The sequence below is a fragment of the Morchella importuna genome (genome assembly GCF_003444635.1).
Source record: "Morchella importuna strain M04M26 chromosome Unknown Morimp01GS001, whole genome shotgun sequence".
Classification (NCBI taxonomy): Eukaryota; Fungi; Ascomycota; class Pezizomycetes; order Pezizales; family Morchellaceae; genus Morchella; species Morchella importuna.
The window spans coordinates 1,609,317-1,631,823 of NW_025763398.1; the positions used below are offsets into that span (position 1 = coordinate 1,609,317).

Here is a 22,507-nt window from a genome sequence, read left to right on the forward strand (position 1 = left end):
CCCACCTTCCCCCGTGAAATATTTTGCCCGGGGGTGTTCGGACACCTACACTTCACTTACTCACCATCCCCTTACTTCAATATGTTGGCTGGTTATGGAGGTACAGACAACAGTAATAGATACAGGTATCTAGACATACGTACATGTGTACCATCTGCACGAGGAAGAAGATTCCCTCTGGGCCAGTATCTCAAGCACGCCCGTTGTCAATACATGTTCTCCTTCGTGTCACGTACCGTGTGCCCAATTCAGGGTTTCATCTCAACATATCAGTCCAGTCGTCCAAGTTGATAGGTATTTATCGCACAGCACATACAACCCACACACAAAAATGTCTTACATTATCGCTAGCACACGATCCGAGATCGAATTTCCAGAGTAAATAAGGTGGGCTGTGGTGGTGGTGGTGGTGGGTGGTGGCGGAGGTTACCATACATATTGACTGGCTTATGATGGCTGGCTACATACGAACATGGACTTACATACATATCACAACTTCACAACCACGTCTGAGTAGGTACCTACACCTTACCTAGACTCCCCTGCTTCGGCGGAAGGAAGCATGTCTCCTCTCCTGATCCGCGAAAAAAGTAAAAATATTCACCCTCATTGCACGCCGAATATGTATCGTCATCATTAGGAGCCACCCAATACACTCAAACTTCCTATATTACAAAGAGAGCAAAGGATTGCCTTAACCATCAATCAGTCAGTCATTCCACTCGCCCAAGTTTCTACCCTCCCCCGGTGTGGCTTTGTGATGTTTGGAAATGTGGACCCCGGAGGTCTCAAAATTTCCACACCCAACTCCCGGAACTCCGCCGCTCGGAGACTTGGAGATCACAGGGCGGCCCGGAAGTTGGCGGCATATTATCCAGGATCTAGTCTGCTGTCAACTAAAGGCGGGAAAAAAAGAAAGGAAAAAAAATAGAAAAGGCACCCCCTTGAACCATATTATTGCTCATATGAAAGAGAATAATGTTTCCCATCGAAACAAAAAAAATATATATATATATAAAAAAAGGAGACCGAGAGACAAACCAGAGCGGGAGCCGGCGGTGACGGAAGGGAGGGGGAAAGGGTAGGAACCCTTTTTCACCTCTGATCATCACGGGGAAGGATCTGGGGAATCCCCGGGTTATGTTATTGTCTCTCCCTGATCCTTCCTCTGCGTTATGATGTTTTCCGTTCACCGGCACCCCCCAATCATACAGGAAAATTTCATAAAAATTCACTCACAGATTGGGGACTGTGGAGAGGGACAGACTGAAACAGACCCAGCTTGTGCCGCGACGAATATGTGCGAAGATCTTTTTTTCGCAATCGGTTCCTCGGCTCGAATTACTTTTGAACACTCCCCTCGCGCTCCCCTTCCTCTATCCATGAGGTGGCTACCACCGGAATGTGTCGAAAAGGTTCTTAAAAACCCGGACCCATTTATTGTCTTTTTTCCTTCCCAATGATAATATTTACGTACGTGCAGCCAGACAAAAAAAAAATCATATTTATCTTTCTTCGCTGTAAAGAGCGGAGGACGGGATCAGGGAGAAAGGGAGAGAGGAACAGAAAGAAGAAAAAATAAAAACGAGTTGCTGGCAATCATATGAGATTTACGGTCAAGCGTGTAAAGATCAAGTTGGAAAGGCCAGGCTACCGGCAATGTCTATCGTGGCCACATCTTAATTGGTGTGACCGAGAATCATATTCTCATTGCCGTACGCTTGCAACAAGAGTGATCTTTGCACACCGCAGCCTAGGCCTTGATAGCACAGGGTGATATGATATATACTAGGTTGAGTTGGTTGCAAGGGATTTGAGATAGAAACCCCAGACTTTTCTTTGCGGGAACAAAACGTGGCCAAGAAATCTTCCGAGCATACACGTTACATGGTTGGGCCAGGGAAGGTACAAGTAGTTTGTCCTCTACACGCTACTAGGGGACTGCTGTGTGTAAGGGGGCATATTTGTTCTCGCTAATGCGCAAGGTAGATCAGGCGGTACGAGGGGGATCGGTGTAAAAAAGATACACCCTCGCAGTATGGAAACTGTAATTGATACATGAAGTGAATAGGTAGGAGGACTTGCAACTGATATCGGGTAAAATAGCTCCCGCAGGAGGGATGAGGACAGTAACACAATTGTGATCACACTGTGAGGTACGAATAGGAGGATATCCAGAGGAAAAAATAAATAAAATTCGCAAATAGAGGTCCAATTGCAAGCATCAAATTCAAAGGAAAAAATTACGCTGCATAAACTAAGAATACATGACCAACTAGATATTTAGTTGTCATAATCACAATCTGCTCTCAATCGAAGACATGTTGTCTTCTCCGACACTCCACTCAGGCCAGACTGAGATCAAATCGAGCCAAGTCAGTAACAAGATCATCAAGAACTCGTGGCGGAAGGACAGATTCGTTCAACACATACCGTATTTTAGCGCTTCCCATAGGCTCCTACACAACATCACACAATTGTGGTCAGCAAGTTGAATCTCTCTCTCTCTCTCCCTTTTTCCTTGTCGGTTGCGACATTGCAGGCGCTGAAGAACTTTTTAGATTGTTATGACTGGCTTACCGGATGTAAATTATCTCCAACCCACTCTTGACCTCCTCAGGTAGCTCACGTACTTCCTTCCTATTATGCGCAGGCAGAAGTACCGTTTTGACACCGGCACTTAGCGCACCGATCAATTTCTCTTTTATGCCACCTGTTTAGGAACGTGAGATGAGTCAGTCATATATTCAGTTATTCAGTCAATAGACTTAAGAATTCATATCCACATGCGCATCCATCATAATCTCCTTAATCCTCAGGCTTTAGGCACAGAGGGGGGAGGATAGATATGACAAAGATGAAAACGAAGATGATCCATAGAATAATGCTAGAAGTTTCACTCACCAACCGCGGTGACTCTCCCCCGTAAAGACACTTCGCCCGTCATGGCAAGCGTGGGGGAGACTCGTCGACCAGAAAACATGGATATCATGGCGATCGTAAATGCGACCCCTGCGCTCGGACCATCCTAGAGTGGTGAAATTAAAAGTCAGCTGACGAAGCCCCCACAAGCAGCAAAACAGAAGACTCGATAAGCTGCGAGTCAATAAGCGCAAGCGAGGGAAGAAGGGAGAGCCCAACCTTTGGCACAGCGCCGGCAGGACAATGCACGTGCACATTTTTATTCTTCGTAAGATCCTCGTCTGGGTGGTGGGTAAGGCCAAGAACATAGGCATGCGCTTTCACCCAGGTTAGGGCAACCTCGACGCTCTCTGCGGATAATCAGTCACAGTCAGCGCATAATCAAAGTAAATCAAGATCAACTACACAAGACCTCAATGAAGCAGTAGTAACAGACAAGAACATATTGTAAAACATCAGACGAACCTTTGATTACATCGCCCAGCTTCCCTGTAAGCTGCAGTCTTCCGTTACCAGGCATATGCTCAGCTTCAATGAATAAGATTGAACCGATACCACCGATGCTGTAGGCAACCAATCCTGTAACAATCCCAGGCTTATTGCTACGCTCAGCAAGTTCGGAGTAATATTTCTCAATGCCTAGGATATCCTCGAGCTCTGAGAGCTCAACTTTCGGGTTGTACGAATCATCTTGGCCAGCGTCTTTAGCCTCAGCATATTGGACTGCTTTGGCACGGCACACGCTCCCTATTTCCCTCTCCAGATTTCTGACCCCGGATTCTCTAGTGTACGACGTTATGATTTTAGCAAGGACATCGTCAGGTAATTCAACCTGGCCCTCACTAAGACCATTTGATGTCAATTGCTTAGGAATCAAGTATTGTGACGCAATGTGCATTTTCTCAAGGGACGTGTATCCGCTGAGCTGAATTAATTCCATACGATCGAGAAGAGGCGCTGGTATTGTGTCGAGCGAATTTGCTGTGGCAATAAAAAGCTAAAAGTAGTCATCCAATTAGCATATTATCCCGCAACTAACAACCGCAGCCCCCAAACACCTCCCACTCATGCACAGCATAATTGAGTGAGAAGGCATTAAAGATCAGTAGCAAATTGAACGGTAAAATGGGTCTCCCCCCGCGTGTTTGTCCGGCGTGATTAATCCTGGAAATATGCACGCAATGGGCCGACAGGGTATATCTAGGAAACAAAGCGGTAGATAATATTCTCCGCCCTTCTTTTCTCCTTTCCCCGGCTCGCGTGCGGAAAATTAAACGGGAATTTAAATCCAGCATCCGCCACAAATAAACAACCTATTTAAAACACGTGCAACCGAGCAGCAACACCCACACTGCAGAGAGAAAAGGGGACACAAGACCTCGCTCTATCTCTCTCGACATGTGTGATCGGATCGGAAAAGCGGGGTAAAGGAGATGGGAAGATGAAAGAGACGCCTGTACCAAGGGGCGGAAAAAACGGGAAACATACCACTTTAGATAAATCAATAGGGATATTAATATAGTGATCAGTAAAGCTCCAGTTTTGCTCCGGATCAAGCACTTCCAACATTGCCGCACTCGGGTCGCCGTGGTGGTTAGCACCCCCGAGTTTATCGATTTCATCTTTACGATCCAAATTATTGTTAATGTTACTTGAACTTAACCGGATCTTCAAACAGTGCTCGATATTACCATACGCTCGGGATCAGAAATATCCCGAACGCCTATATCGACGTTACACCGCAAATGCAAAACGCAAGGGAAAGGTGGAATACTAACCCAAAAGAATAACAGGATTCGCAACCCCAACTTTCTTCAAAGCATTGACAATTAACCCCGGCATAGCAGCAACATAGGTCCTCCGATGACCTCTAATCTCAGCTTCATCCCTGACACCCCCCAAACTGATCCTGTAAAACTTCCTCCCGAGAGCAGTTGCCACACTCTTAGCCAAACTCGTTTTACCAGTTCCCGGCGGACCCGCGAGCAAGAGGATCGGTGATTTGTCAACAAACGGCTTTCGCTTAGGTTTGGTTATAGGTTGTTCATCTGATTTAATAACGGTAGTATCTTCATCGGACTTGGCGTTCTCGTCATCAGAAGGCTTAGGAGCAGGCTTCAAGCCAAGGGCTTTGGCTTTCAGGGCCTCTTTTCCTGCTTCTTCCTCAGCAGCATCGGCCGCTGCATATGCTTTATCGGCAGCTTCGTTGACTTGGCGTTTGAGACGGAGGACAGCAAGGTATTCAAGGAGTCGTTTTTTGATCTTCTCGAGACCGTAATGATCGTCATCGAGCTGCTTTCGAGCTTTAGCTAGAGTTGTTGAATCTAGTTGATCGTTTGTGGTTATTGTCCAGGGAATCTGTATATATTGTTACAGATTAGCAACAGAAGAAGAAAAAACACTCTATTGCATATCCATAGAGACTTTGTGTAAACCGAGTCGGCCCCAAGTTCATTAACCTGATTGAAAAGAAGGATATCGGCATCATTCATTCAGGTTTTTGAAAACTGGAGCTTGTTTACACAAAAACAAAATGGTTTTAACTGGAAGTTTGAGTGACATGTAGTTGAGGTTGCATTTCTCCCGTTTTGGTATAGTCTTTATCTAAGTCACGCCTACATAAGCGTGACTAAATAAGACGCCTAAAGGAATTGCAACTATGGCTTTTTGAGAAGCCAGTTTATGGCTCTAGAGCCACTAGTCACATTCGTGATAGGTAGGCCGTGATTCGAGGATCGATGGTGATGAAAGGACGAGGACACACAACACAGCTAGCAATCCGTTCCACCTCACCCCCGGTTTCGGTTTTTGGCGTTGAGAATACCAGTCGACGAAAGAAATAACTACTCGCAGAAGAAAATATTGCTTACCTCTGTCAAAGTTTCCAAATAAGTTCTACAAATGCCGTACTCTGCTTGAACAGGATTCATCCTCTTCAACCGCTGAAGCTCCCTCCTCGCAACTTTCAAAGCTTCCGGACTCAACCTTGCATACTCGATCTTCTTTACTAACTCATCATATTCCTCATTCTCGCCATCGTCATCATGATCACTCCCGAAAGAACTTCTTCTCCCACCAACTTTGGAGCTCCCGAATCCGCCCTGTCTCCTGTTATCCATAACAATAAGCGGCGGGATAGCTGGCCCGAGCTTATTGCTTTTTTGAATTATCGATTTTATCTTATTCACCTGTCTAGTAAGTATAACCACCGCCCTCTCAAGCCTTTCAGGGACCTCCACCGCAGCAAGTATATCAAGTCTCTCAAACAACCTCGTCTCCACCGCCGAAATCATAAAATCAGCCAAAGACCCAGCGTCATTAACATCCTTCTTCGCAATTAATAACTCTAACCTCCTTGCCACGATCGGCGGCAATCCCGCGCCCCTGTTTGAGCTCATTCGCAGCAATCCAACTAATTCCCGGGAGAGCGACTTGAGCTGCAAAAAGAACGAGTTCGTCTTAGTATCGTCCTCTTTCAATGGCTCATCGCTGAAGTGCTCCACGTCGGCTTCAATGAACGGCGTACGCTGTCGGTATTGCTTTACCCGGAACCGGGAGATTCCCTCCACTACGATCGCCATCCCGTTCTGACCGCCGACGATGGGGCTACCAAAAGAATTGACATCTGAATGGCCCTCGAGGCCAATGATACGTGCTACTGTTCCGTGGGAGAATAGCTCCTCGGGGGTGGCGGAGGAGGGATCAATATTTAGAAATGCGATCTGGGTTTCCTCAACCTCGTCACCTTCCTCCTGAATTATCCGCTTTTTATCCTCGTCATCTTTTGCGATCGGTGGCGAAACTAGAGTCGGTGGTTTGAGAGGGATACATCCTATTGCGAGGTTGGAAGCATCGATTGTAGGGCTTGGGGCGTCAGTTGTGAGGGTTGATATTATGGCTGCGATGTCTTTGCGATCGGATATGAAGATACGAACTAAAGGATTTGTTGCGTCAGCTGGGAAAGCTCAAATGCAGGGAAAAGAGCACTAACGTATAACTCCCGGGAGTAGAACTGTTGAATATGGAAGTGGAACAAGGGGGAGAGTTTGTGCCTTGAATTCGTCCATTTTCAAAGACGTATTGATCTGTTGTTAAAGTTGAGGCTAGTAGTTTGTAGTTTGTAGCTAGAGAATAAAACCGATCGCGAAGGTTGAAGAAGCGAAAGGGGAACCTCTCCAGCGAGCTCGACACGCGGCAGCAAATAGTAATGTCAGTATATGGGAAGTCGTAGTATATGGATCAATAAAGAGATGTGTAACTAATAGGAAAAAAAAAGGATTTGTATTTCGTGTTTGTCGTCTATGTTTGGCGTAACAAATATTCAGATATCCTCGACGTGGCGGCGAACGAAGGAAGAACAACTGAGGCGCTTGCCTGGTAGGACCGAGGCAAGTTACCCTTGGTATGCTTTGTCACGGCGGTAGTCTCCGACTTGGCGCACGTGAAGCATTAGACTTCATCTTGTGACCCTCGGCATATGATTGGAGGACGCTGAGTGATCCTTGATGATCCACCAAGTGATACTCTATGATTCTGTTTCTGAGAAGATCAGAGATCTAGATATTGCCCATCCAGCTAATAATTCAGTTTATACAGCGACATGCATCTTCAGGAGGCTTCCTTTTCCTTCTCATCATTTATTGATTTGCTAGGGTTTGACCCGGTATTACCACCGCGCAGAGTTATCGACCACCTAGATATAACGTCTTTAACCTGGTACAGTGGCAGACTGGGAGATTGGTTATTGGCGTACAGATTTGTTTGTGATCATTGCCGAGCCTTTCACCTCCAAATTTTATGTGTAGGTCTTTAGTGCTGTTGCCATTCAATACGTTACTGGTAACAATGATGTATCCATAAATTCAGAAAAACTATAGTTTACGTTGCTTCCCTTCATTTATGGTTGTCCCTGCTGTAAACTCACTTCCCATAGAAAGTGTGCTGAGAGTTTGTCTATTGGACGCACACTTAATTCATCGAGCTCGATCGAGTCACCTCAGGCCTAGCTCCTTCCTTCCTTCCTTTGTTTCAGCAGGTTTTCGGCCAATCAGTACCCGTCATTTACAAAATTACTTTCGTCCTAACCTTTTGTATTATAAGATATCTGATAATATTCTACACAATTAAGCATCTTAATAAAAAAGGAACCACGACTAAGTAATCAATGATTACAAAATACAGACAACCGCGATGTTTCTTTATCAATATCTTTCATACATAGAACTTGATCGCATTCATATTTTAATGAGTTATACGTTCGCCGGCTTATTGCGGGTTTTTGAAAGAGTTAGCTATAATAGCCCCCTTGGTTGCGCTTCCGACTATAATCTCCTTTCTCCTATAGTGTGAACATCCTCGTTTGTAACGCGCTCTACCAGCTAGATACGTAAATGAATCAACTGGTTTCTATGAATAACTTTTAACGTTTGCCCTCGATAATACACACCTACAAGCATATGTTTATAAATAATGTATATTGCGAGGTATCGATTTGCACTTAAAGCAACATTTCCTGATTTGTTTCCACATAGTAATATAATGTATCACAAGCGTAAATCCAAAAGACTCTGTAAGCGCTTTTAGGATAACGCATTTCCCGCCAAAGAGGTGCGGTGAAGGTTGGATTCATTTACTGATTCATTTACAGAGCTGGTGGAGGTGTATGACAACACGGAGCGGCTTCTTGGCACCGAGTGATATGTTGTGATTATCCAAAGTTTGATCGATAGGTTTGTCTACTACGTGATGGTACAACGCTACCAACATCTACCCGTATTTATATATCATGTCAGTCTTGACTCTAATTAATTCTACTTAAGCAACTAATACATGGCTTGAAGTTCTTGAACGCGGTTTAATGTCCTTGGCGAGAATTGGGCTTATAAACACAAAGTCCTAAATTTATCAAATATTAACCATGTGGCAAATAATAAGTGTTTGAAAGAGAGGGAGGGTCCTTAATATATGGTCATTGGATAGGCGTAATATAAGCCTCTATGAGACAGACACTCTGGCCAGTATCTCTAGCAGTGGCAGGATCACCAACCCTCAAATTATAGATAGCTGGTATATTAGTATCATGATCTTCTTTCGACTCTTAATTGTAGTCGAGAAGGAAGTCTAGGCCCTGAATACTGTTACGTTTAGTTTAGCAAATCGTTTCCTGTTTTGTCCATGTAGTGATGTGATTATATATTAGTACAGCGGTGTGTATTAAGTCATCGGACGGCCTAGCCACAAGTTTGCCTGCAAACGCGTATTTTGGTGGCGTTCTATCTAATCACTTATTACCCACCGCTGTACAGTGATTTTTAAGTCAACTAATCACGCGCCCCTATATATTTGACCCGCCCCAGCCTGAGTGGAAACTCTCTTTGCATATCTACTTAACTATTCTGATATGAAGTTAATTGTGGTTAAAGCACGATTTGGTTTATTTAGCATGCATCATGCATACTCAATCTTTATCTAATAAGCACTTTTCACGGCGTTCATCCCAAAGCACTCGCTCGCGCGAGATTGAGTTAAACAAACAAACAAACAAAACTCGCTCGAGATATGACAATCCGGAATCGCCATAGCTTTAAGGCTGCATGCGATTAATGAATTAAATAAAAAAAATTACAATCCGGAAAACCGAGTGAGATACTGTGAAAGTACTAGTACTGTGATATATAAGGAGTACACGCATATAGGCCCTTTACATACAGCCTGAAAGAGTTGACTATTTATGCTCTTGATGGATCTTGTGTTTATGGCGTTGTGTATGTATTCTGGCGACTATCTCGCCCCCTTTGAGGCTGAATCAATTCCATATACTTCACAAGGAATCTCATAAGGAAACATCGTTTGGGAAGAAGAAACAAACCATAAGTATACGATAAAAATGAAATAATCAAGTTCAAGAAGCTTAAGTCCAACATATATTGGATAAATTAAAATAAAGGGTTACTACTTGGGGATAACTTAGTTCCTTGACGTGTAATTCTTAAGCTTCTTGCAATAATGCTTTGTGTAAAATCCCAATATGTCGTAGTGGATTCAATCATAATAAGCACAACAGCTAGAATAAATACTCGCCAACTCCATTGATCTGCTTACTATCTCGGCCTGATATCTTTTCTAAGATATTGAGAGAGAGAGGTTATGCCCGATCAAACTTTGCTTTAATCATTAGTCAGAGCCCACATCTCTCTCGCCAATTTCCTTAAGTACCTTCGTAACGGTTTTATCATTTGACTCTTCATCTTTACTATGATCATTAAGATCCTTATCTTTCATCTCCAAATCATCATCTTTCAGCGTAGCATCACTATCACTATTCTCGGATGACACAGACTGAGTATTGCTGCAAGTACTTTCGGCCCATATTTGGTCATGTGGAGAATTCTGGATGGTCGGAAATCGTTTCCCCTTCTCTAGTAAAGACTTAAATCCCAACTCCAGACACTTCACTGAACATCAGCAAATATCCAACCTTCGTGCTCGGCGTCCTGGTCAAAAACATACCTTCTTCTCTACCTGTCTCCACTCCAACTTCATATTCCCCGCGATTGTCTTAAAAAAATTCACCTTCGCATTAACAAACTCCACCGCCAAATCCCTCTCCTTGAACTCATCCCACTCCACCTGTGTATGCGTGACGAGCCTTGCGTGTCTCTTTCTACACGCATTCGATGTCTTGCCCTCGAAAAGAGGTGATATCTCTACCCATTTCTTCCCCAAAGACTTTGATCTAAGTAGGAGCTCATCATCTGCGGCAGACCATGCTACTGCGGGGGGGAGGGCAGAGGCGGTATTAGGTGTGCTGGCTATGCCTCGCATGTAGGGTTTTGACGGGAAGTGAGAGCTAGATGTAGAGGCGGCTCTAGTCTTGGGTCGGGTGGATTTAGGCATTCCTTTGGATTTAGTAGCTTTGGAGTTGAGGCCTGTAGAGGTGAACGATGGTGAGAGTGGCCTTCAGGGGAACATGGAGGGTATCGTGTATTTATCAATTGTGGTGGTGTTTGCTCCCATTGAACCGGAGGACGCAGGGAGCCAGCAGTTGCTAAACCTTATTTTTCCTTTGAGGTATTGCAATTGTCGTGAGATTGTATCTACCTACGTGTATGTACACACTAGAAGTTCTAGTGTTGATAGACATGTATGTGCTTGTGATCATTACAACCCACAGCCAAGAATAGCAAAGTTACAGCACATATCACAGAAAGACATGTCTTCCAACAAGTATCTGGTCACACGAGTCAACTGCAATGTAAAGTACTTCGTCGTAAGTCTCGAGACATTATCCCTCCTACGTATGTATAATACGCATCACTGCAGCAAACTTGGTGCCAATGATTTGAAATACGGTTGCACACATACATATGCGCGGGGCTGTGGTACGTGGTTGGTGTAATAATTGCTACATATATGTTATTAGTACCAATAATAGCTCACGAACAAAATGAAATTCTTTATAGTTGTTGGGTTGTACGGGAGTGCAAACATCTGATATATTACTATGATTCTAATATCGGGTTTCAGATTCATGACTTGTCATTGAATGGCTAGATTACCTTGGCCTGTATAAACCCCCCGCCCATCTAGATGCGGCGGGGCGCCGAGCTATAGATTAGTGCTATACGGCAAAGTTTGCCCCCGAGGCGTCAAAATAAACCACTGTAATCGGAGTAACCGCTCGAGTTTAGCCTATACAGTACATGTAGCTCTTGTGGTCCGAGCCCCCCTATGTTTGGGCGACTATATGTAATCGCAGAATAGAGATTGATTGCCTTATTGACGTTAATGTGGCGTGGAAGTTTACCGAGGATTTATCATAATATCGGGACCTGCAGTGGGCGCGCAGGGATAGAGTTCTGTGGAATGCATGTGCGGGAAGGTGCTTAAACGCGAGCCACGACAGGCGGCCCAATCTAAGTTACGTGTAGTCATGTAGGTACACATCAATTAAATTTTCAACATTCTCTGGCTTTGTATCTCATCTTCGAGCCAGCTCATATCCATCCATCATCCATCTACCTTTCAGGAGAACAGCATAGCCTTTCACAATCATCTGTTAAAGCATCACCAGGCGCCACGTCCTATGACGTCGCCACGTGATTACGTGGTGTTTACAGCATTATTGAACTCTGCTACAGACTGTCAGTGTTTCCTCTATTCACGGTTTGACGCCATCGGTGAGCAGATCCTGTCTCATTAAAATACCCCTGCATGATCGTGCTGCTAAGAGCGAACTTCCAGAGTGCTATTATGTCGGTGGATCTTGTCTCAAATGGGACCTGCGTCCCGATCTAAGTCATGGGGGGTGAGGAATCTGAAGTTCCAGAGTGCTATTCTATTTCTGCCCTTGAGCTATCAGGGTCTATCACGCATCGATATCTGCAGACTATGGGATTCAAGAAAGAAAGAAAGAAAAACGGCATACCACCGCATCGCCGAGCGCTTCCATTGGCGCCGAGTGATGTTAGATGATGGACGCTAACCAACTGAACGATGGATTCCAGCGGCCGTTTTGGGGTTTGCAAGACAACGATGGTTTCCAGATGCAGCCACTTACATGACCTCAGAGCGCTAAAAGGAATTATGATCTTTCGGCTCTTGGTGTGAATTCGCACAAAGAAGGGAAAGGCTGGAAGATTATTTAGAGCCTCAACGGTCGCTAGCGGGTTGTTACAGGATAAAATTAGCCACGCGCGTCTCGACCCTCGAACGAGAGAGGGAGAGTAAGGAAAAGGAAATTAGCACAGACCAACATAACCAATGATCGCACACTCTAGCGAGCCGTCTACCATTCTTTGCCCCTGTTTGATCCCCAGGCAACAGTAAGGCACGAAAAGATACCTATCATGAGAAAATCATACATGCCGTAGGGAGCCGTGGGTGAATACCATCATACCCTGGCTACTGATCCTGCCCCATGTATCATGTCGGCTGCAATTGTGCTGTAAGGTACTTCGATCCGCGCCGCTATCCCATATGAATCCGATCCGAACATGGTTCCGGGCGCTTCGTGAGCAAGCATACAGCTGTAAACAACGCCTTCGAAACCCTTGAACAGGCAACAAAAATAAATTCCACCCCACAAAACGCCCGCCTATAGGCTGCGTGACCAAGATGGCAGGGTCTAAACATGATCGTGACGGTTGGCTGGTTGGTGATATATAAGATTACGGCCTCATCTCCTCTAGGCTTTTCTACTTTCCCATTGTTCAGCAGCAAAGCGGCAGTAATCTCCCTTCTTACCTCACCTTCCTTCCCCCTCCCTCCGCCTCCCATCCCCTCATTATTTCCCCCAAACACCACCCCACACACCCCACCTTCACTTGCAACGACCACGACTACATACGACATTCGACGTTTCTTCAGCTGAGGTGGTGTTTCCATTACTTTCTTTTTTTCCTTCTTTCTTTCTTTCATTACTGCTTATTATTTATTTACTATTGGTCGACGATATATTATTACCACTCTTATTGTTTCATTCATTCGACAAATCCTTTAGACTATATATTGCACTTCATTTATCCTATCCCATCGATTGGTTTTTGATCTGCATCGTGCCTGGTTGCGCGTTATACTACAATCTTTAATTCAGCTTGTTCTTTAATATTTTTCTTTCTTTCACTTCCATTACTTTAATCGATCGACACTACTGCTGCGACCTCTACCATCACTATCATTACCGTTCAACGTCGCCACTAGACAGTATCTTCCATAACTCGGAATTCAGTGTTTTCCATTCGAACATTCCAATTCTTATCAGACCAACTGCCCACCACTCAATTGCACAACTACAACTATCACATACCACATACTACCACTAATACCAAACCATGCATCAATCAACCCTCAACGACGCGGCCCTAGCCCTCTCCCGCATCCTCTCCTTCAACAAAATTAAGCACGGCTTCTTCGGCGGCTGGTCCGTCCTCGCCTGCAGCCCCCATGCCGCCTACCGCGAATCCAAAGACATCGACGTGCTCGTGGCGGCCACCAAACCCACCATCCAGCGCATCCTCTCGCAGAAGCGCGGCTGGCTCGAGATCCCGCAGTGCCGCGAGGACTACGTCGCCTTCTTCTGGTGCGACACCGAGGGCTCGCAGAGCATGGTGCTCGTCGAGATGTTTGTGGGCCACGAAGAAATGGCGCGGGACCAATTCCCCGTCTCGCGGAACCAGGTGCTCAGCGGGCCGCGCATGGGGACCAGCTATGTGCCCATCCTGAAGGAAGAGTTTCTGTTCCGCGGGAAGCTGAGTGCGTGTGCGACGAGGACGAAGAGTAGTGATGTGGCGGATGTGGACTACTTGGTGAGGAACTATGGCAAGGAGTTGAAGATGGCGGCGAAGAAGATGGATAAGAAGACGGTGGGGATGGCGGTGAGGAGGCACCCGGAGCTCAGGAAGGTGCTGGGAGAGCTGGGTGTGCACACGAGGGGCGCGGTGTGGGGTGTGAGGAAGGCGAGGTTAGATGGACAGTCTCAGCCACAGATGTGGGATGTGCAGAGGGGGCTTGGGATCTGCTTCTAGGGAGCTTCATTATCATCATCATTTGCATCTTACAAACATTACTTACTAACCATGTACTACTACATGTACCACTACTACTGCATCGCATACTATTAACGATTGCATCCTAATTACACTGATTGTTTTTCATTTGTTTTGTTTCATTTGTTTTACATCTCATTTGTTTTTGTCTTTCTTATTGACCTGGGTAATGGTATGGGAGCAGCATTTAAGAACATATAAAAAGCTAAAGGGATCAATTGGGGGGGGGGGGGGGGACACGGGGAAAAAAGGTTGCATATATGGAAGCGTGGTGTACAGGATTCATTTTTGTTTTTATTTAGCGTTGCATATCTTTTACTTGGTTGCTTGCATTTCTGTTATTTTTTTCTTTTTGTATGATTGGTTGGTTGGGTTTTATTACTTTTAGTAGACGGGGTTTGGGTTGGGTTAGTTAGCACGAACCGTTAATTGAAGTCACGCATGCAATTTACTACGCATCCAGTCAAGTCACCAGTGATCACCCGTCTGCGCTTTTTACCCATTATCCCCACTGCTTTATATTGCTCCAACTACTTTACTGATACTGCATATTTAGAGAGGCGAGGGGATATATCCTGATTCTGCCCTCCTCCACTTGTGTTAGCCATAGGCACTCTCTTGTCGGCTATTTGAAACGGAAGAAAGGCCCCCCGAGCGAAAACCCTTGTGTCGATCATTGCAATAATACTGTAAATAGAGCTGCTTCAACTCTTGCACTTTGCATCTCGCATCTCGCTTTCTCTTGGGTTAATTCCTGTGACACAAACTCTTAATTAGCTATCTACATACTCTATGCTCTCTTCCACCCCCCGCAGCTGCTGATCAGCCACAAACAACGTTAGCAGGAAACAATAGACAAATATATATATCCGTACATAGAGACCCCCATACATACCATCATATCATTACCCGTGCCCCATCCATCAAACCTCCACGCTATGCCACGCCGCCGCCGCCTCACCCTCCCCTCCCTCCCAAAGGTCTTCAGCGACCGCCTCTTCTCCCCGCTCTTCTCCCCGCGCCTACCCCCCACACCAACCTACCCCCAAACACACTTCCAAATCATGTCCGACCTACACCTCGAATTCCTGCCCCCACCACCGCCCCCCGCCTCCCCCTCCACACACTACCTCGCATTCCCCATCCCGCCAAAAGCGCCCTACCTCGTGCTCGCGGGAGACATCGGCCTCCTCGTCCCGCACTACGACCGCTACCTCGCCTTCCTCCGCCACCAGACAGCAGCCTTCACACACGTCTTCCTCGTGCTCGGGAACCACGAGTTCTACCGTGCATCCCGCGCAGACGGCCTCCGCGCCGCGCAGCAGATGGAGGATACGCTCCCGGGACTAACCGTCCTCCACCGCAAGCGCGTGGACCTCCCCTGCGGCGTGACGATCCTCGGCGCGACGCTGCATTCACGAATCGCCGCGGAGGCAAGAGAGGTGGTTGCGCGGTCGTTAAGTGATTTTCGCGCGATCGAGGGCTGGACGGTGGACGCGCATAATGCGGAGCACGAGGCGGACGTTGCGTGGTTGAAGGCGTCGCTGGCGGAGCTTGAGGCGGAGGGGGATGAGGAGAAGGGCGTGGGAGGAGGAGGTGCGGGGCCACCGAAGAGGGTGTTGGTGGTGACGCATCATGCGCCGACGTTCCGGGGGACGTGTGCGCCGGAGCATGAGGGGAGTGAGGTGGGGAGTGGGTTCTGTACGGAGGTTGTGGGCAGGGTGAGGGGTGGAGTGGGCGGTGGGCTGGTGAGGGTTTGGGTGTATGGACATACACATTGGACGGCGGATGCGGTGAGGGGCGGGGTGAGAGTTGTGAGTAATCAGAAGGGGTATTGGGGCGAGAAGGGGTTTGATGTCGAGAGGGTTGTGGGCGTATAGGGGCGGGGGGGTGGGGGGTTCTTTCCTCTTTTTCTTTTCCTTCTTTTCTTTGGGTTCCCTTTTTCCTGTGCTTATTGCACTACGCTTTGGCTTGCGGGTTTCTTTGTGGTTTTGTTTTTTGCCCTTTGCTTATTTCCTTTTTGGTTCTTGTTTATAGGCCCTACCTACGGCCCTTATTTTTCTTTTAGGGGCGGGCTATCTTAATTCTGGGCCCCATCTCAGCCTTAACTGCCCTATGCCGGGAGGGGAGGATATAATGACGAAAGTCCCATGCCATGACGATGGCGCTCATGAAAAAACACCTGATACCGGAGGAGGGAGTAATAAGAAATTTCGGCAGTTGTATATATGCCCTAAGGGACGAGTTTTTTCTTTCTTTTTTCTTTCGTTTCTTTCCCCCTTGACCCCCGGCGAGGATCCCCCTGGCTGCGCACTGACTAGCTAGTCAGACTAAGAGTATGGTAACCCTCTCCCAGCATCCGGACAAGAGGAACATTCTGGAAAAGGTATTTAGCTAGTCAGCTAGCTAGCCATAGACCCAGCCGGGGATCACTGCGTATCCCTTCTACAATCTTGTTCTTGTTCGTTTTGTTTGCCGGCCAGCCGGGAAGATGGTTGAAAGATATATACCAATCCGATGCATGTAGAGCTAGATCTAGAGCTAGAAATACACTTCGTAAGAAAGTACTAAGCTTTAGAATTCAACTAGCTAGCTAGCTGGTAGAGCTCGGGTTGTTTCGGAGGCATGGAAACCGCTTTGGCCCCTGTAGCTCGCCAGTATGGCTGTGACAACCATTTCACTTCAGGATTGAGCTGAGTGACAATATGAGTGTGACATCGTGAAGCTGTCCGAGCGAGCGAGCGGACATTAGTTGTGATGTGGTGTAGTGCTCCAATTGCAAGGAGTTTTGCATGCAGTAGTACTGGTGTAGTACTGGCAGCTAGCACTACGTCTCTCCCATGTCGTGCGTGGTAGAGCAGCAGCATCATCATAGCAGCGGTCATATATGCAGAGAACTTGGTTAGGTGGCTCCTATTAGCGGTAGTGTTGGTAGTAGTAGTACCTACATGTAGTAGTACCTAGTAGGTATGTAGCGTGGCCGTTATCACTTGCAGTATTACTGCTCTCTACTATGGACCAGAACCCTAATTACCCCAGTCACAGCGCCTCAGGGTAACATTCCAGCACTTAACACCTCACTCAGCAATTGCAACCCTTTAACGTCTGAGAATAACCTCAGTGATTCTCAAACACCTAGCCAGCCAGCATTATGCCTGCCTAGATGAGTCTGTCTGTCCGTCTCCCCATTCGTCCGTCGGCGATATCGATATTATAATTGCACTGTATATGTTTACCTGGATTCATGATTCAAGCAACCAAGGCAAGGCCCTTTTGACAGCTAGCTACAGGGAAGGAGGTGGCTATGCGGCGGTGTATCAAACACTGACAGGTCGCAGCATGGATTGGGATCGATAAATCATGTACTCATATCGCTCCGGAACCGCATGCCCGTAACGGAACGTCATGAAACGTGATGGGGTGCGCAGCGCATTTGGCGTTTATGTCTTTTGTCGCGTCTTGGGATCCTGGTGTTACCCTGACATGACAGACTGACCTCCTCGGGGCAGGAGTTTTGTGTGTTGAGCACTTCATGTCTTGGCGTATGTGTTGTGCCAAGTGCAGGTAATACTAGCGCGGAAGGGTTACTCGCTAGTCGGCGCTAGTTAGGCGCGCAGTAGTGTGGGTGACACTTTTTCCTACTAAATGATCATTGACACTGTCACTAGTACTAGTGCCGGGAATGTAAATATTAATATTCAACACCACAACATAATCGCAGAGAGACTCGAGTCTGATGATAAAAAATGTTTATTTATATAATGTTTAAGCTATCGAAGGACATGAGAATAGGCAGTTATGAAACCATTTCCCTAGACTCGCGTACACCTAACTACCTTCAAAAAACAGTACAACCGATGACCCCCTACTAAAATATCCTCCGTTACCATGAGGTGACCCTCCATACAACGGCACCTAGCTATAAATTATTTTAAGAAAGATAGAGAAAAGGAAAAAGAACCCGCCCGTCTGCTCACCCACCAACGTACTCTAATCTTCCTCCTCCTCCTCCTCCTCCTCCTCCTCCTCCTCCTCCTCCTCCTCCTCATCTTCATCTTCATCCTCATCCTCATCCTCATCCTCATCCTCGTCTTCCTCCTCCCCCTCCTCCCAGTCCGCCTCCTCCGCCTCCATCACCAGCTGGCTCAATCTACAACCAAGTAATCTCTTCTCCTCCGCGCTCACATCTGGCCACTTCCTTACGTTGCACTCCCCATCCCCTCTCTCAATCACCTCCTTAACCGCGTCGACAGCATTGGCCAGCGTCTCGAGCCCCATCACACGGTCGTAACACCGCTCGGAGCCGATTCTATGCAGCGGCACGGCAATAGGACGCGTCTTGATGGGCACTATGTCGGTGCCCATGGCCTCACCGGCAAAAAGGGCACTCTTTATGGCATCGTTTCCACCGTAGCCGTTGCAGCGAACGTCTATCTCGGCGTAGAGACTGACAGGATCGGGAGAAATGCGGGTATTAACACAGGCGATGAGTGTAGAGAGGACCTCGGGTGCGGGAAAGGTGAAGGGTTGCCAGACTTGGTCGTTCCTGGGGCAGGTTAGTTTTCATTATATACCGAATATCGATAGGTTCTGGAGAAGGCATGTATATACTTCTTGCTAGCGATAAAAGCAGCGTACAGACTACCATACGTCTCGACGAGGGGCCAGCCGATATCTTCGTATAGCTGTACCACCGAGACTTTCTCAGTCTGGTTAGAGACGGAGCGAAGCACCCAATCGGCGGTTACTGCTCTGTGGTACTTGTCATCGCACGTTTTGTGCTCGTCGTCGGTGACTTGAAGCTTCGATAGCTCGGTATAGCCTATAAAAAGAATTATATAAATCAGTACTCGAATCGAACAACCAATAACTAAGAAAGATACACGAACCAGTCTCAGCGTTGACACTGAGAACCTTGACGACCTCGTTCTTGCCCTTCCGGGCAATCAAAAGAACGAACGTCTCTTTACAGCGGTCAATATCCTCCTTGCGGATAAAGCCGTCGATATGGCCGTATTCGAGAAGTTTGACGCGGACGCCATCTTTAGTGCTCTTTTTTTTTAGTATAAATATTAGCACCGGAAAACCATAACAGCAACGTATGTACAATCGCGACTGCGAAGGAATAAGATGTACCTTTCCGACAATAACCACCACGCAATCGCCCGGCTGCGGGAACTTTTCCTTGTAGAAGCGGACATCTTCAGTGCCGTTGTCGAACATGTATAAATCTATTTGTCGTTTGCGAAGGGTGATTTCTTTGTCGTGGTGTATATATTATTCTCACAATTGCAACAGCAAAGCTTTGTCTATCGTAGGGGGAGGAAGAAGAAGGAGGAGGAGGGTTTCGGGAGTAGAAGAAATGAAAGAAGGGGGACAAGAAGCACGATGGAGAAAAAAGAATCCAGAAGAGGGGTCCAGAGGCACCCCATATATAGCCATCTCAACGTTTCGCGAAGATCTATTCTTCACCGTTGTATTTTGCTACTTGGGGCCTTCAAATCTTTTGGCAGCGCCTGGTTGGGCGTGGGCCATGCGGCTTGAAAGAATGGGGCATAGAGAATGGACGAATATTCAATCGTGAAAGTAAGTTTTACACCACGAGGGTAGATAATGGGTCGAAACTATAGGGGACTACACGGGTATAATTCAATGTGCGGCGAGGGAGATGACATGGAGATAGAAAGGGCAACTAGGGATACAGTAACTGGGAGCACGTCCATTCTACATGTTTTATGATATGCGACTGACATGACGTATATATAGGCTTCCGATGTCGTGACAGATCTTGTATCGAGTTCTCTGTATACCCTGCGTATGGTTCGCTTGGTAGCTTAAACTTGTGCCTGCCTTGATCACTTGACATTGTGAATTTCAGAAGTAATACTATTTCCATTCACCCCCCCTCCCAGAGTAGCACAACTACATGTATTAAACAACAAGAAAAAAGGCAAGTAATTTCCAAGAATGCACCATTCCGTCTAGCTAAGTAAATTCGGTAACATTTTTACTTCCATAAAAGCAATTCAAAAGCATCCATCAATCCCATCATTCCTCAAAGAAACTCACTAAATTTCATGTCCGAACATGATGCCCTTTAGAACATCATAGCAGCAGCATCACCTTCTGGTTTCTTGGCTACTGGACTTCCATGACTGCATCAAGAGGCAATTAGTCTACCGGGAATGTGTGTGTGTGTGTGGGGGGGGGGGGGGGGCATACGCGAAAAACAGAATCTTGATTGTCAAGGCTAAAGCTGCGTGGATCGCAATAATAAGTACCAGCAGTATCTTAGCCGTTTTAGCATCTGTCGCATTAACTACTGGTAGTAGGTTACGGAACAAGAACAGCGCGGATACACCGAACCCTACGCCGACAAAGACATAGTTTAAGACTATCCAAAACCATTAGTTTCGTCCCAACCCAAACTCCATCTATCTGATAACACATACTTGTAATATTTGATGCACTTGCGATAGCAACTGGCACCCAAATGAGGTTGCTATACCCGTACAATGACAAGCATTCCAGGAGGTTCGCGCTTTCGCTCCCATACCACCTCAACACACCCCATAGTGCAATGGGCACAAAAGCAGTGTAACCGTACATCAATCCCGCTGCACCAGAGAGCAGACCAAAGTCGTAGACGTACGGTCCATCCTTCATACGGGCGAAGTACTGTGCGATTGTGGAAGATAAAAATAGGATCAATACTACAGTTGTAGTTATCCAGAACGGGCCTGTTGACCAGCTAGTTAGCTCACCGGCGCAAGCTCCAGTTCATCGGAGCGCGAACCATAAAGATCCGGATTCCCGTCCAACACATCCAGAAACCTCTCCCTTGGAAATAGCGCTGCCCAGCATCGCTTCAAAACCTCGTTTGTATCCACGTCAAAGAATTGCGCGTAGAAGTCCATTGTCCACAGAAATCGCTTGCTCGAACCATCGCCGCTCCGGTTGTTGGATGAACTTGAGCCGAAGAACCCGCCGGTATCTGTGATTCCTTTGTTAGCTTCCAGACGCCTGACAACCTCTCTTCCCAGCAGTTAACGCACTCGATGCGCTCGTGGGCATCTTTCCGCTGGCTTGGTCGGCATTGTAACCTACTCCGACACTGTCAGCGAGGATATAGAAGAGAAGCTAGAGTGGATGTACTGGAAGGGTGGAATTCCAAGTCTGCTAGATCTGTGTGTCCGAGATCTCCTTCGTCGTCGACATCGACGACAACATCATATCCGCTGTTTGCCATGGTTTGATTGCTTTACTGGTTGGGGGCTTGAAGTTTGTTGTTTGTAGATTGTAAATAGGTAAATGACGATGGAGGTTGATTCGGTGAAGCCGCGTGTTCTGAATGAGCCGCAATTAGATCCCTGTACTTTAGTGGGATGATGGGCTTGGCGGGTTTATTTTGGTGTTGCACCGCCGGTGTGAACCACAACTACATGTGGTACAACAGCAACTACATGTACTGTGTAGTATTGCTTATGGATTTATTACCTACGTATACTTCGATTCGATTTCTTATAATGAATTGAAATTATCACAATAATTACATCGTGCGAACAGTTTCGAAGCTATGCAAGCACAACTACTTCTACTGGTTAGGCTCTATAAAACCTACACTTGGTTGCATGATTGGTCACTCGGCAGGATAAACATGCACCGGGAAGCTCATATAATCATCCATGGCCGTGTTCAATTCAAAGCGAGTACCAAGCCCAGGTACATGCAAAGACATTATCTCACATCATAAGTACATGTACTATATGTGTGTATACAGACTATGTTGTGCTCCATAATTACGATTCAAACCGATCATTATTCTAAAGCTATTCTGACTCTTATTTTAAATACCGATCTTTAATTGAGTATCCTATATATTAATGTCATGACAATTAATTAAATTGAAGTCTAAAGACTGTGGCCTACCATCTAAACGTAGAATTTCTGACCATATTGAAATTGCATGTAGAAATTCTATTTTATGTACATACCCATGATCCACCCTTTATAGATATATACATATATGTATGCATCAA

The 22,507-nt window shown here is 46.4% G+C and overlaps 6 protein-coding genes across 6 annotated transcripts; 2 read left to right on the forward strand and 4 right to left on the reverse strand.

Annotated features, from left to right (window-relative positions):
- Positions 1-2,296: 2,296 nt before the first annotated feature.
- LAJ45_00387 (uncharacterized protein) lies at positions 2,297-6,989 on the reverse strand (the record flags this gene model as incomplete). Its single annotated transcript, XM_046109988.1, has 10 exons — positions 2,297-2,355; positions 2,434-2,459; positions 2,581-2,713; positions 2,905-3,028; positions 3,142-3,272; positions 3,388-3,919; positions 4,411-4,544; positions 4,701-5,280; positions 5,793-6,856; positions 6,914-6,989. 10 exons carry the CDS (start codon positions 6,987-6,989, stop codon positions 2,297-2,299), a joined length of 2,859 nt encoding a protein of 952 aa, XP_045976681.1.
- A 3,106-nt stretch (positions 6,990-10,095) lies between these two features.
- Positions 10,096-10,818, reverse strand: LAJ45_00388 (uncharacterized protein; the record flags this gene model as incomplete). The annotated part of the gene is made up of 2 exons (XM_046109989.1): positions 10,096-10,371; positions 10,432-10,818. 2 exons carry the CDS (start codon positions 10,816-10,818, stop codon positions 10,096-10,098), a joined length of 663 nt encoding a protein of 220 aa, XP_045976682.1.
- A 2,936-nt stretch (positions 10,819-13,754) lies between these two features.
- On the forward strand, positions 13,755-14,447 carry LAJ45_00389 (uncharacterized protein; the record flags this gene model as incomplete). The annotated part of the gene is made up of 1 exon (XM_046109990.1): positions 13,755-14,447. The coding sequence occupies one exon, from the start codon at positions 13,755-13,757 to the stop codon at positions 14,445-14,447; it is 693 nt and encodes a 230-aa protein (XP_045976683.1).
- Positions 14,448-15,406: 959 nt separating this feature from the next.
- LAJ45_00390 (uncharacterized protein) lies at positions 15,407-16,348 on the forward strand (the record flags this gene model as incomplete). The annotated part of the gene is made up of 1 exon (XM_046109991.1): positions 15,407-16,348. The coding sequence occupies one exon, from the start codon at positions 15,407-15,409 to the stop codon at positions 16,346-16,348; it is 942 nt and encodes a 313-aa protein (XP_045976684.1).
- Positions 16,349-18,458: 2,110 nt separating this feature from the next.
- LAJ45_00391 (uncharacterized protein) lies at positions 18,459-19,691 on the reverse strand (the record flags this gene model as incomplete). Its single annotated transcript, XM_046109992.1, has 4 exons — positions 18,459-19,014; positions 19,080-19,290; positions 19,358-19,520; positions 19,605-19,691. The coding sequence occupies 4 exons, from the start codon at positions 19,689-19,691 to the stop codon at positions 18,459-18,461; spliced, it is 1,017 nt and encodes a 338-aa protein (XP_045976685.1).
- An 874-nt stretch (positions 19,692-20,565) lies between these two features.
- LAJ45_00392 (uncharacterized protein) lies at positions 20,566-21,717 on the reverse strand (the record flags this gene model as incomplete). The annotated part of the gene is made up of 6 exons (XM_046109993.1): positions 20,566-20,623; positions 20,691-20,862; positions 20,921-21,208; positions 21,265-21,462; positions 21,524-21,571; positions 21,624-21,717. 6 exons carry the CDS (start codon positions 21,715-21,717, stop codon positions 20,566-20,568), a joined length of 858 nt encoding a protein of 285 aa, XP_045976686.1.
- Between the last annotated feature and the right edge of the window lie 790 nt (positions 21,718-22,507).